Source organism: Cetorhinus maximus, chromosome 3 (genome assembly GCF_964194155.1).
Source record: "Cetorhinus maximus chromosome 3, sCetMax3.hap1.1, whole genome shotgun sequence".
NCBI lineage: Eukaryota > Metazoa > Chordata > Chondrichthyes > Lamniformes > Cetorhinidae > Cetorhinus > Cetorhinus maximus.
The window spans coordinates 41,062,961-41,077,295 of record NC_135881.1 but is presented as its reverse complement, the minus strand read 5'-3'; the positions used below and the strand labels follow the sequence as shown (position 1 = coordinate 41,077,295).

At 39.0% G+C, this 14,335-nt stretch overlaps 1 protein-coding gene across 1 annotated transcript in view; it reads right to left on the bottom strand.

Moving 5' to 3' along the window:
• Positions 1 to 14,335, bottom strand: part of LOC144677608 (kinesin-1 heavy chain) — a 125,099-nt gene that overhangs the window by 13,698 nt on the left and 97,066 nt on the right. The window contains exons 21-25 of the mRNA XM_078537649.1: positions 14,169 to 14,229; positions 13,985 to 14,056; positions 9,083 to 9,187; positions 6,603 to 6,819; positions 5,593 to 5,731 (exon numbers count right to left, since the gene is read on the bottom strand). Coding sequence (XP_078393775.1) covers positions 5,593 to 5,731; positions 6,603 to 6,819; positions 9,083 to 9,187; positions 13,985 to 14,056; positions 14,169 to 14,229 — 594 coding nt within the window. The remainder of the gene's footprint in view (positions 1 to 5,592; positions 5,732 to 6,602; positions 6,820 to 9,082; positions 9,188 to 13,984; positions 14,057 to 14,168; positions 14,230 to 14,335) is intronic.

Below are 14,335 nucleotides of genomic sequence, written 5' to 3'. Positions count from 1 at the left end.
TTCAGCAATACTTCAGTTCTGTACTACCAAACTTGTATGAATGAATTATAATAGAAAAAAAGTTACCTTATCACAGAGAACTACCTTTAATTAAAAAGCATTAAAAACTATCACAATGCATTAAAATAATCAGCGATTCTCAATCCATCAAACTCCTGTTAAAAGTTCTTACACAGAAGAGTACAAAGGAGTTCAGGAATCAATTTGACCTGCATCTGAGGAATTGTAGCTTTTTCTCTGAACGCAAGCAACAGAAATACTGAGACAAGGGGTGATTCTAATTATTAACAGCACATTATTTTCGTCAAACTTCTTCAAGTGCAGATTTCATCGAGAAAGATATGTCTATCAAATACCCTTCCTGCCTGTTTCAATAATCTCTGTACCCTTAGAGTCTGCTCTCTTAAAAAAACTGTACCATGCAAGGCACCCAAAAAGGTTAGCACTCTCAACTACAGCCATAAAGAAAGGTTTCATGATTGTAGGATCTACTCAAAGGATTTTAATTTTGAGGTAGTATAATTCTGCATGTCCCTTGGCCACCACATCTGTACACTGTTCCCTCTAAATCAATTTATCATTTACTTTGACATCTAGGTATTTGTTAGTAACAATTTCAATATCCACATCATGAATATTCACAGGAACAACATCATTAACTGGATTTTTCCTAAGTCTATAACTAGTACTTTCATCTTGTTTTCGTTCAGTTTAAGTGAACTGTTATCACACCATTTTACGAACTTCTCCACCGAGTTTCTTTGGTTTCCTTCGTTATTCCTGGAGGTCCATAAGTGCTACATCATCAGAATACTTCAGGATTATGTCATTGTACGCTGATTGACAATCAAAGTAAAAGTACACAGCCCTGAGGAGATCCAATATTCATTAGCATGGGCTCAGAAAATCATGGAAACTTCTACCTGTTGGTTTCTGTTGTAAAGGAAATCACTGATCCAAAGTAGCTGAGTAAGACTGACATCAAAGTTTTAATTTTTTCAATAAGCTCAAATGGTTGCATAGTATCAAAAGCTGAAAATTCAACAAAGGTAGCGCGAGCATGGTTGCCCGATCTATCCGTGTGCTGTTGGATCAGATGGAACAACATCAGAACAGGGTGTCCACCAACTTACAAGGTTGATAGGCAAACTATAACCAATTAACGTGTGGAACAAGAGGATTTAAAAGATGCTTTAACACAATGCGCTCGAAACACTTCATGACTATCAATGCAAGAGCAACTGGTCAGTAATCATTCAGCTTAGCAGGCAGATTCCATTTGTGTTCCCAATAGGAACATTTCCTTCCCCCACCCCATTAACCTGTTACATTTTATATATTTATAAAATGTTTTAGGGTTCAATTTAATATATCCAACATATAAATCATATCTACAAAGTATTGTGCAGTTTAAATCTGTCTGCCTATTACAATTTTGTGCTAGACTACAAGAGTTCATGTCTAGATTCACATAAATCTTCAAGATTAGAAAACTTGGGGTATAACCTTTACATCAGTATGACCTGTGCGCTAGTTTTTGTGTGTTAAATGGTGGCTACTTTTCCAGGTCAGGAAAATAATACCTGGAATCAACCAAGCAAGCAACCAACTATAAAATTTAAAACAGAAAAGAAACTGGACCTTGCCTAAAAGGGATATTCTTTAACTGAGTAGAAAATTATTATACCTCATTAAAAGAACATATAAACAGAAGCTTACGTAGCCATAATTAAAGACTAAAAAAAACTGCTATATGTATTTAATTATAAAAGGAACAAAGCATGGGCATTTAAAGTGATATATATTGCTTTTCTCCCCCTCAAAACCACCATCAATATCTGTAAACATTGCTATCTGATTTAGAGTGACAAATCAAGGAAACCAAATAACTCCACACTGGAATATTTTATAAATTATGTTGATACATTTTAATTGCATAATTCCAGCCAGCATAAAACTCAACCAGCTTCAGAAACCAATCAGAGGCACTGAATTAACATTGCCATCAGTGTCATCTATTTTCTGCTTCAATCCTTCAAGCTCTTTCAATGGGACCTACCTTGTAGTTCATTCTTTCTGGTGGTTGAAGAAAACAGGGAAAAATCCTGCACATATTTAGAATACTTTGAAGTTGATCTTTACTCACTTTTCTTTAGAGTTTTGAGAATTACTTAGAGCAGCAATGTACAAGGTATGCTGCTACTCAGAAATTTCCTTAGGGCAACCTTCTCAAAAGCAGGCAGCCAGCAGTTAGCAATGGATATTTTCCTTCATCCTGTTGGTGAAGCTACTGCTTAAAACGAGGTAGCTTCACTAAAATGACATCCTGCCTTTGGAATGTTATCAACTGAACTTCAAACAGTGTACAAGATTTTAGTTTAACCAGAATGAACAAACACATACATTTCAAACAAATCTACAGAAACAGCATTTCAGTATTTAGAACAATAAAGGCAGAATGACCTGTGCAGTTAGTTACAGCACTTACCTTGATCAAGCTCAAACTGATCCTTAAGTTATGTCAGCCATTCATATGGTCCATAAAGTAAATATCAGTCAATAACTTAATTATACTTCTATTATACACACTTCAATTATCCACAATACCAGTAGTATCCAAAATTTTAACAGCAATAAACCTCATGAAACATTGCCTCACTTCACAGAATCACAATCTTTACAGTGCAGGTGGCCGCCATTTGGCCCATCGAGTCTGCACTGGCTCGTTGAAAATGCATTCTAACTAATCCCACTACCTTGCCTTATCCTCGTAACCTTGCACATTCTTTTCAGGTAACAATCCAATTCCCTTTTGAATACCTCGATTGAACCTGTCTCCACCACATTTTCAGAAAGTTTGTTCCAGTCTCCAACTACCTTCTGGGTAAAGAAAAAATTCCTCACATGACTTCTACTCTTTTTGCCCATTATTTTGAATCTCTGCCCTCTAGATCTTGATGTACACGTGAGTGGGAACAGTTTCTCACTACTTACCCTGTCCATACCCCTCAGGATCTTGATCTATCAAGTGTCCTCTCAGCCTTCTTTTTGCCAAGGAAAACAGACCCAACCTCTCCAATCTATCCTTATGTCTAGTTGGTTATCCCTGAAATCATTCATACTTTCTCCAATGCCTTCACACCCTTCCTCAAGTATGGTGCCCAGAACTGGACAAAGGACACCAGATGAAGCCTAACTAGTGTCTTATACAAGTTCAACATGACCTTCTTACTCTTGTACTCAATGCCCCTATTAATAAAACCTTGGATACATAGGCTTTATTAACTGCTCTATCAACATACCCTACCACCTTCTATGACTTATGTACATATACACACACAGGAGGTCCCTTTGTTCCTACACTTCTTTTAGCATTTCTCCCTTTATCTTATACTGTGCCTCCACATTCTTCCTGCCAAAATGAATCACCTCACACTTCTCTGCATTGAACTTCATCTGGCATTTGTTTGCCCAATCCACCAATATGTCTATGTACTTTTGAAGTTCAAGACTATCCTCACAGTTGACAATGCTTCCAATCTTCGTATCATCTGCAAATTTTGAAATCATGCCCTGCACACCACAGTGACCACTGGGGAACGCCACTATAGACCTTCCTCCAATCTGAAAAACAACCATTTATCACTATTCTGTTTCCTGTCACTCAGCCAATTTCTTATCCAAGTGCATACTTTCCCTTTTATTCCATGAGCTAGAATTTTGCTCACAAGTCTATTGTGTGGCACTGTATCAAATGCCTTTTGAAAATACATATACACCACATCAACAACATTGCCCTTATCAACCTTCTCTGTTACCTCCTCAAAAAATTCCAGCAAGTTAGTTAAATATGATTTTCCCCTTAATGAATCCACGGTTTCCTTAATTATCCTGCACCTGTCAAAGTGACTATTGATTTTGTCCCAAACTACAGTTTCCAGAAGTTTCCCTAACACTGCAGTCAAAATGACTGGTCTGTGGTTGCTGGCATTATCCTTGCACCCCCTTTTTGAACAAGGGTGTAACATTTGCAATTCTCCAGTCCTCCGGCGCCACCCCTGTATCTAAGGAAGACTGGAAGATTATCGGTGCCTTTGAAATTTCCACACTCACCTCCCTCAGTATCCTCGGATGCATCTCATCCGGTCCTGGTACCTTATCAATTTTAAGTAAAGATAGCCTAATACCTCCTCCTCCTCAATTGTAAATTCTTCGAGTGTACCAGTTACCTCCTCTCTCACCTCTGCCTGGGTAGCATCCTCTTCCTTTGTAAAGACAGATGAAAAGTACTCGTTTAATACCTCTGCTACTTCTCCTGCCTCCACATGCAAATCTCCTCTTATCCCTAATTGGTCCTACTCTTTCTTTTACCACTTTTTTATTACTTACATGCTTAAAGACGAACTTGGGATTCCCTTTTATGTTAGCTGCTAGTCTACTTTCATGTTACCTTCTTGCTTTTCTGATTTTTCTTTTCACTTCCTCTCTGGTCCTTCTATATTCAGCCTGATCCACCATTGTATTTTCTACCTGATATCTGTCATACATGTACTTCTACCTTTTCATCTTCACCTCTATTTCTCTCATCATCCAGGGTGTTCTAGATTTATTTGTCCTACCTTTCCCCTTCAAGGGAATATACCTTTACATTGCTTGCAATACTCTCTTTGAAGGCAGCCACCATCTTTTCCGCCAACATGATTCCAACTTACTCGACTCAGATGCATTTTCATCCCATCGTAGTTGGCTTCCCCCCAAATAATTATCCCTGCTCTGGATTGCTCCTTTTCCTTCCCCATGGCTAACCTAAACCTTATGATTCAATGGTCACTGTGCCCTACATGCCCTCCCACTGTTACTTGATCAGCTTGGGCCAACTCATTCCCCAGAACCAGGTCCAACAGTGCCTGCCCTCTCGTTGGACCGAAACATACTGCTGCAGAAAATAACGTTGAACACTCTCCAGAAACTCATGCCCTTCTTGTTCCTTTGCACTATTCCAATCCCAGTCTATATTTGGTTAACTGAAGTCCCCCATTATAATTGTTCTATAATTCTTGCAACTCTATAGTTTCTTTGCAAATTTGTTTCTCTACATCCCTCTCACTTCACAGCATTAGGACATGAAATTCCCCAATCTGATATCAACTTTACAATTGAAGATTAAATTCAATCTATATTATTTGTTTAGTCCTCATCTTCATTCCATGTCCAGGATAAACTCTGAATGTGGCCAAAATTTGGAGATTTCTAATTTGCCACTTAAGGCAATTAATCACTGGGGTAGGGGATTGCCTTCATTATGGTAGAACATGATAGTTCTACTATTCTGTCCACTAATAAATGGTACATGCAAGATAGTACATGCAAACTTTCCAACAGGAAAAGGTTTGACAGAGCATGAGCAGATGAGCAGAATTCAGTAGATTTGAAAAATCTGGAAGTTATTAAAAAATAGGATGTATAAATTATTAGCTTGCAGGGGCTTGAGACCCGTTGTCCCACAATAAGAGCATTAAAAAAATGCAGGTTTAGTCAAAACATTTGCTTTCGGAACCTTTTCAAATAATTTTTGACACACAAGGTACGTACAACTTATCTGATTTCACGCCGCCTCCACCTCCACGTATGGCAACTGCTTGGCTGTTGTGGAAGAATCCACCTCCCCCACGAATTGCACTTGGGTGAGTTGGGGAAGCCATAGGGGGTTGACCAGGGCGGATGGGTTTAGCTAGACAAAATAAGAATGCATTTGTGAAAACGTTAGCTGCTTAAATCTTGCTTAGAGACCAAGTTATAGCTTTGCATTTTAAGAACTTGCTATTTGCATAGGTAAAAAAAGGTCAGTCAATTTTGTACAATTTATGAATGGTACATTGAATTACATTATATACAGAGAAACAGACAGTTATGCCCAACTGGTCTATGTTGGTGCTTACATTCCACAAGCCTCCTTACATGCTAATTACCTCCACCAATTCTGATTGCCTATTCCTCTATTCCTTTCTCACTCATGCCTCTCTCTTAAATGTATCAATGCTACCTGCTTCACCCACTCCATGTGGAAGCAAGTTCCACATTCTTACCACTACTGAAATTCTGTGATAATCTTATATTTATGCCCCCTTGTTCTGAATTACTCGAGTGGAAACTGTTTCCCCATATCCCTTCATCAGTCCATTTATAGTTTTAAAAGACCTCTATCAGGTCTCCTCTTTTCCAGAGGAATCTTTAATCTTTCATCCAGTTTTCAAACAATTAATTCTGATTATATTTTCAATTATGTGGTTAACACAATAGAGTCCATAAGTTGTTATAAAAATTTAGTTGCTACATTTGAGATAGATAGAGAAAACATGATTTCATTTCAATATCATAGAATGGTTACAGCATAAAAGGAGACCATTAGCCTGCCATGTCCATGTTGTCTCCCTGCATGAGCAGCAACTTATTTCAATAATTTACAAAATAACAGGTTTTTAACCATAAATTAAACCATAGGAAAAATATTACATCAAATTATTTAAAAAAACTTTAAAAATGATCAATTCATGACTAGGTAAATTGTTGGATTCTACACTGCTATAATGTACCTAACATACCAATCTGTGCAGAGTGCACTCTCTTCGCCATGTTCTTTGCTCGCACAGCATCCTTGATGCGATCCACTTCCTGCTGGTAGCGTTTGCGATCTCGGGCTGCATTCTCTTTGGCTTCCTTTAATGCAGATTCCAAAGCCTTGACTCTCTCAGCTGTAGCTCTAAGTCGTTTCTCCAGTTTTGGAAGCTCACAACGAAGATCTGCATTATCTCGTACCAACTAAAGGCAATTATAACAACTTAACATTAGTAAATGTGAAAACCTGATCAGATTGTATCAGGGCTTAACAAAATTACAATTTAAAAGCAAAGAATTGGACAGTAACAAACTTCAGCAAAAATAAGATAAAGTTGAATGCAATGACAGAATTTAAACTGTTTTATTTAATATACATAGAAGATACCCAATTTACTTCCCGGTCCTTGACCTATATGAGCTCATCAATGATTATGTTTCTATATTTTTAGAGCGTTTCAAAGAAACTAAATGTTTCAAATTGAATTATAGTATTTTATATGTTATTGAAATCAGTATTATAAATACTGATCAAGTTTTTTAAAAATTAATCACAAACAAGAGGAAATGAAGTGAAGCTGCTTTTAATTTGTGGGGATTGATTTTATCGGTAGTCATGAATTAATTGAAAACCTTGATTTTTGTTGCTAAGAACTGAGCATTAAAGCAAGATTCAACTATAAGTTTCTGATTGCTGAATAATCGCAATACTTTAAGTGTATTGCTTTTAATCAAAGCAGAGACAATGTAACTATCAGTGATACTTTGAATAGCTTAAGGCCTGAAGAGACAAAAAACTGTGCATGTAACCTGATACAGATTCAATTGCTTCAATGGCCCAGCTACTAACCTGGCCTGCTTTTGCGGGTAGATGGTTTAAATTGGGACAGTTCAAGCTATTGAACTATAGCAACATAGAGCCTTGGGTACCAAGGAGTTTAAATATAGACTCATTGATTTGTATACTTTAAGTTAGTTACAGGTCTTGGGTGTTCTGATTCAGGGTTTATCGAACAAGGAAGCAAGATTGCTAGAAGGCATCCATTTATAAGCCTCCAGACCAAAAAATTCAAACAGGACATGCCAGAAACAAGAATTACAAATGTAACTTGGACTATAGTACCTTGGTTTTAAGGGCCAGAATGCCATAGCTCAGGCACCACAAGGCACCACCTAGGGTTACAGAATGGAAACCCTAATTGAACTAGGAAAATCAAAATAATTGTAGCTACTTATAAACTAAGATCAAATGCTTATAAATTCTAGCCTTCAAATCAAGGACTCCCTTTGGTTTTAAAAGAAAGATGTTTTAAATCTGCACGGCATCAACTTGAGTGTGATAGGCACAAACCAGTCAAAACTGTTTACTTATACCAGCAGATCTATCATGATATTGCTCAGTGAGTGACACACAATTTGGTGTTTTTGTGTGGAAGTGGTTGGTGGGGGGGGGGGCGTTGGATGCACATCTTCAATGACAACATTGGTGAGATCACCCCCTAGGCAACAAAATGTTTTCCAAAAAGTAATCAAAAGACAACAGTATATTTCTCACCAATTGCATGGTTCATAAACAAGTACCAACCGAGGTACTTGTTTATGACCGATTTACCTGCTGTATGTCAGCAACAAATCTGCTTCTCTGATGTTCCTTTAGGGCTGTAACTTAAAACCTGATGATCTTAATCCTGAACTTAATTTTTTAAACTTTTTTAAAGAAAATCATGCTTTGCTTTCTGATAATTCTAAGTTGTGCATGATCAAGAATGAACATCAAGCTGCCTGTTAGTAAAAAAGGACAGCTGATCATTTATGACATACTACTTAGTATAATAATACAACCGAGTAAATCTCAACATAATATAGGGAAGCAACTTTTTAATCTTTATTGTTTTGCTTTCAAGGTTACCTCAGAAAAAAGCTGGAGTTCATAATTGATGTTGTTCTAAAGATTTAAACAAAAACTTGGGGTTTTGTTCAGTAATTTACCATTAGAATGGGTAGTGTTAAATGTACCCCAGGCATTCTGAATGGCTGGGCCTTGTGCCAATCAAAAGAAATTATAGAAGCTGTAGCTGTGTAGCTGGATCCTGGCAAATGTAGGCTGTAACAAAAATCTCTTACGCTAATTGTGGTGGATCTTGGCATCAGTGCTTAGGCTTCTCAAATAGGCACAGGTCATCTGCAAATTTTGTAATTTTATACCTTGTTACAGATTTTAATTTAAGCAGTAAGTACTCTATTTAGTGAAGAGTCCAGGATGGCAGCTAAAATGATTTTTATAAAATGGCAGCTTAATCATGATTGGCCATTTTTGATTTGTAGCTTTTGAAACTGTGATTGGTAGTTTCCATTCCTCATTAGTATGTTTCCTACTTTTTCAGCTGTTATTTGTTGCCGTTTTCTGAATATGAAATCTGTGTCAAGCATAAGGTCTGATGTCTGAAGCTAAAGTTCTTTGGCTTACCTGTTTATGAACCTTTGTGAGCTGTTCAAGGTTGTTCTCGAGAAAGGAGATCTTTTGCTTCTGTGCAGCACTACCACCAGTATCATCAGAATCCATTTCTGCACTCTGGGATAAAATACATTATATTGAGCCATGATAAACATTAACAGCTGCAAGGCATTCAAACATTGAGTTTACTTTACTTTAAACTTTACTAAACTTTATTACTATAGGACACATCTTCAATGAATTACAGTACAAGTAAATGTCAACAAACTCACCAGCCCAGAATTAATTTTTCTCAAGTGACTGAAGTAGAGTGTAAATTTTTTTAGCAATAATAAGCCAAACAAGTATAATACCTGGATTATCAGAGGCTTATCGTATTTGTAGCTGAATGAGGATGACAGATTGTCATGTGTACTACAGTACTGTTCAATGTATTTTTTTTATTCATTCATGGGATGCTGCTGATTAGTTCAGCATCTATTGTCTATCCCTAATTGCCCTTGAGAAGGTGGTGGTGAGCTGCCTTCTTGAACTGCTGCAGTCCATGTGGTGTGGGTACACCCACAGTGCTGTTAGGAAGGGAGTTCCAGGATTTTGACCCAGCGACAGTGAAGGAACGACAATATATTTCCAAGTCAGGATGGCAAGTGGCTTAGAGGGGAACTTCTAGCTGGTGATATTCCCATTCGTTTGCTGTCCTTGTCCTTCTAGATGGTAGTGATCGTGGATTTGGAAGGTGCTGTCTAAGGAGCCTTAGTAAGTTTCTGCAGTGCATCTTGTAGACGGTACATACTGCAGCAACTATGCATCAGTGCTGGAGCGAGTGAATGTTTGTGGATGGCGTGCCAATCAAGAGAGCTGCTTTGTCCTGGACGGTGTCAAGCTTCATGAATGTTGTTGGAACTGCACTCATCCAGGCAAGTGGAGAGTATTCCATCACACTCCTGACTTGCCTTGTAGGTGGTGGACAGGCTTTGAGGTGTCAGGAGCTGAGTTACTTGCCACAGAATTCCTAGCCTTTGACCTGCTCTTGTAGCCACAGTATTTATATGGCTAGTCCAGTTCAATTTCTGATCAATGGTAAGCGTCAGGATGTTGATAGTGGGAGATTCAGCAATGGTAATGCCATCGAATGTCAAGGTTAGATTCTTTGTTGGAGATGGTTATTGCCTGGCACAAAATACAGTTTTTTGCTGCTTGTCAGCCCAAGCCTGGATATTGTCCAGGTCTTGATGCATTCGGACATGGACTGCTTCAGTATCTGAGGAGTCATCAATGGTGCTGGGAGGTCAATGAAGCAGCTGAAGGTGGTTGGGCCGAGGACACTACCCTGAGGAACTCCTGCAGTGATGTCCTGGAACTGAAATGTTTAACCTCCAACAACCACAACCATCTTCCTTTGCGCTAGGTATGACTCCAACCAGCAGAGAGTTCCCCCCCCCACCCGATTCCCATTGACTTCAGCTGGAGCGCCTTGATGTCAAGGGCAGTCACTCTCACCTCACCTCTGGAGTTGAGCTCTTTTCTCCATGTTTGGACCAAGGTTGCAATGAGGTGAGATGCTGAGTGGCCTTGGCAGAATCTAAACTGAGCATCAGGGAGCAGGTTATTGCTAAGCAAATGCTGCTTTATAGCACTGGTTCAAGAAGGCAGTGCAACACCACCTTCTCAAGGGAAAATGGGGGGACAATGGGCAACAAATGCTGCCCTTGCCAGCGACACCCACATCCCATGAACGAATTAAAAAAGCCTCAGCCTTATCTTTTGCACTGATGTTCTGGGCTCCTCCATCATTGAGGATGGGGATATTTGTGAAGCCTCCTCCTCCAGTGAGTTGTATAATTGTCCACCACCATTCGCAACTGAATATGGCAGAAGTGCAAGGCTTGGATCTGATCCATTGATTGTAGAATCACTTAACTCTGTCTATCATTTGCTGCTTATGCTGTTTGGCATGCAAATAGTCCCTGAGTTGTAGGTTCACCAGGGTGACACCTCACTTTTAGGTTTGCCTAGTGCTGCTCCTAGCATGCCTTCCTGTACTCTTCATTGAACCAGGGTTGATCCCCTGGCTTGGTGGTAATGATAGAGTGGCCAGGCCATGAGGCTACAGATTGTGGTTGAGTACAATTCTGCTGCTGCTGATGGCCCACAGCACCTGATGGATGCCCAGTCTGGAGTTGCTAGATCTGTTCAAAATCTATCCCATCTAGCAAGGTGGTAGTGACACGATGGCAGGTATCCTCAATGTGAACATGGGACTTCATCTCCACAAGGACCGTGCGGTGGTCACATCATAGACAGATGCATCTGTGGCTGGCAGGTTGGTAAGGATGAAGTCAAATGTGTTTTTCCCTCTCTTTGGTTCCCTCACCATCTGCCGCATACCCAGTCTAGCAGCTATGTCCTTTAGGACTCAGCCAGCTCAGTCTGGAGTGGTGCTACCGAGCCACCCTTGGTGATGGACATTGAAGTCCTCTACCCAGAGTACATTCTGCGCCCTTGCTACCCTCACTTCTTCCTCCAAGTGGTGTTCAACATAGGGATGTACTGATTCATTAGCTGAAGGGTGGGTGTTATGTGATAATCAGCAGGAGGCCCAATTTTGGAACCAGCCTCCAGATGGAGGGCAGCTTTGCAGGGTTGAAAGGGCTAAGTTTGCCATTGTCATTTTCAGTGCCTAGGTCAATGCTCGGTGGTCCGTCTCATTTCATCCCTTTCAGACTTTTTGGCAGTTTAATACAACTGAGTGGTTTGCTAGACCATTTCAGAGTCAACCACATTGCTGTGGGTCTAGAGTCACATGTAGGCTAGACCAGTCAAGGGCCACAGATTTCCTTCCCTAAAGGACATTAGTGAACCAGATGGTTCGCTATGTGACCATGAAGCCACCTGATTAAAAATCTAACTAGGTCACCAAGGTCCTTTTGGGAAGGAAATCTGGTGTCTGTCCTTACCTGGTGTTGGTCTTCAGTTGCATACCAACACTACCTTCACCTCTGACGTGCCCTAGCAAGCCACTCAGTTGTATCAAACAGTTGACATTTCAAGAAAGTGACATACAGCCACCTTTAAGGGCCACTAGAGATGGGCAATAAATGCACAACAACATTCCAAAAATGTCAGCAATGGCAATCCCAAAACTGGAATTGCTGAATCCTAGCACTGAGTAGCAAACTTTGTGCAACTATTTCATTCACCAGTTGTGGAACCCTAAATCCTGATAACCAAAATCCATCCCAGATCAAAAGCCCAAACTACATCAGTGTTTCCACTCAAATTTCTCCTCAGGGAGGTAACCAGAACAATAGTAACCAGAATCCAAAAGGGTCAATGTTCTGGACTTAAAGTACCAGTCAAATCACAAATAGTGCCACTTTGCATTGAAAAAAAATGTTGAGAAACCTATGCTATTAATCCTTTGTAATTCTGAATAACAACTGACATAGGACCTCTAGTGGTACAACATGATTACTGCAGCAGTCATCTGACACAAAACATTTAAAAACTGGCTGTGTTTCATGCAAGAGAGCACATAGTAAATTATCTTAGGGCAATTGTATGAGTTGCTTCATATTTAATAATTCCCAAGTATAAAAGCAACAGTAAATTCAAATAAGAATTCCTAATTATACCAAGATATCTTAAGCTTGGAACCAACCAATAGTCTGCATATCATTCATCCTTTTCAAGGTTTTAAGAAGTTAAAGGCAGTTGTGCTGTTGGAGCTGCTGTCAATCAAGATTGTGCAAAACTTAGATAACTCATTTTAAATCAATTGACTGCATGTAATAAACAATGCCATGCAGGCTTACTACATTGATTAAAAAAACTTCTTGGGGGAACTCAATGACAATGGGTTAGACACTGGACTCTCAGTTCTGGAGCACGGGTTCAAGCCTAGAATGATGGGCTAACACTTTTTTCATTTGCCGGCAAAAAAGGTCAACATTCAAAAAAGTTTGGAGAGCCTCAAAACAGTTCTTAATGGGCTTGGGTCCAACAGTGCAAAATTCCCCTTTGGACTAATGTACACCAATAAACTGGCACCATAGATCAGTGGTCACAGGATCATGGCCATGAAAGGAAAATATTGTAGTGCAGTAATAAAAAGATGCTCTTCTTGGATTGGGGAAGAGCAGACTGGCTTTGCATGTTAAACCTGGCCAGCTGGGTTTCTTGATGCTGAAGAGTCATATTGGGCTTGAAACGTTAATTTTTTTCCCTCTCCGCAGACACTGCCAGCCAGACCTGCTGAGTTTTGCCAGCACTTTGTTTTTATTTAAGATCTCCAGCTTCCACAGTATTTTGATTTTATTATTGATGCTGAAATTGGGTTCTTGAAATAGGAATTTCCCATTCACAGGATCAAGACTTTGACTATCAAAGTTTACAAACTGTCAAAAGAGAAAATCCCTATAGAGCACTCAAAATTAAGGATGCAAAACCAACAGCAAGACTCTTGTAGTCCACAGACAAAATTACTGGTTTCACACTTACAGTAGGTTTTGAGAAGGTATTGATATATAAAATAAACCATATCTGTACTTGTAGAACCTTGCTGTATTAAAACTGGCTGTTGCATTACCCTACATAACATTAACTGTAATTCAAAAATAATTAACTGTAGCTAAAGCATTGTGGATGTCCTGAAGACATAAGAAAAAGATCTTGTATGTGTTTTATATCAAGTCTATAACAGAAGCTAATTCCAGTAGACATGCTTCAGTAGTGTAAGTTCACTGGTCGAAATTCAAATCTCCAAACAAATATATATATATGTACTTGCTTTTTGTATTGAAAGGAGCCAACCAAAATATAATTATTTTGAAAGCTGTGAATTCATTTCCATCATGTTCCAATGTTCTGGGTAATGTGTGACATTACCCAGAAGCAAGATCACTATTTACATACCTTTTTAACTCTGGTCGCTAAGTCTTGAACAAATAACTTGCGAAGGTTATGGAGTGTCTGGAGTTCTTTTGCCTACAGAAATCAAAATGAGAACACTGATTAACTCTTACACAGTAATTTTATGAAGGAATTCATTAAAAAAAAATCTCCAAAACCCAAACCTAACATCTTCAACTTCACTTACCACTGTTTCTTCCAGTCCTTTGAGGTCCTGCCTTGCTTGTTCTCGTCGATCCTGCATAATGCTAAATGGCAGTATATTGTATTATTTAGAATAATGAGATATATTTACACAAACGACGACAAATTACATACACTACCAATGATTTTGGAACAAATACAAAATCTAAT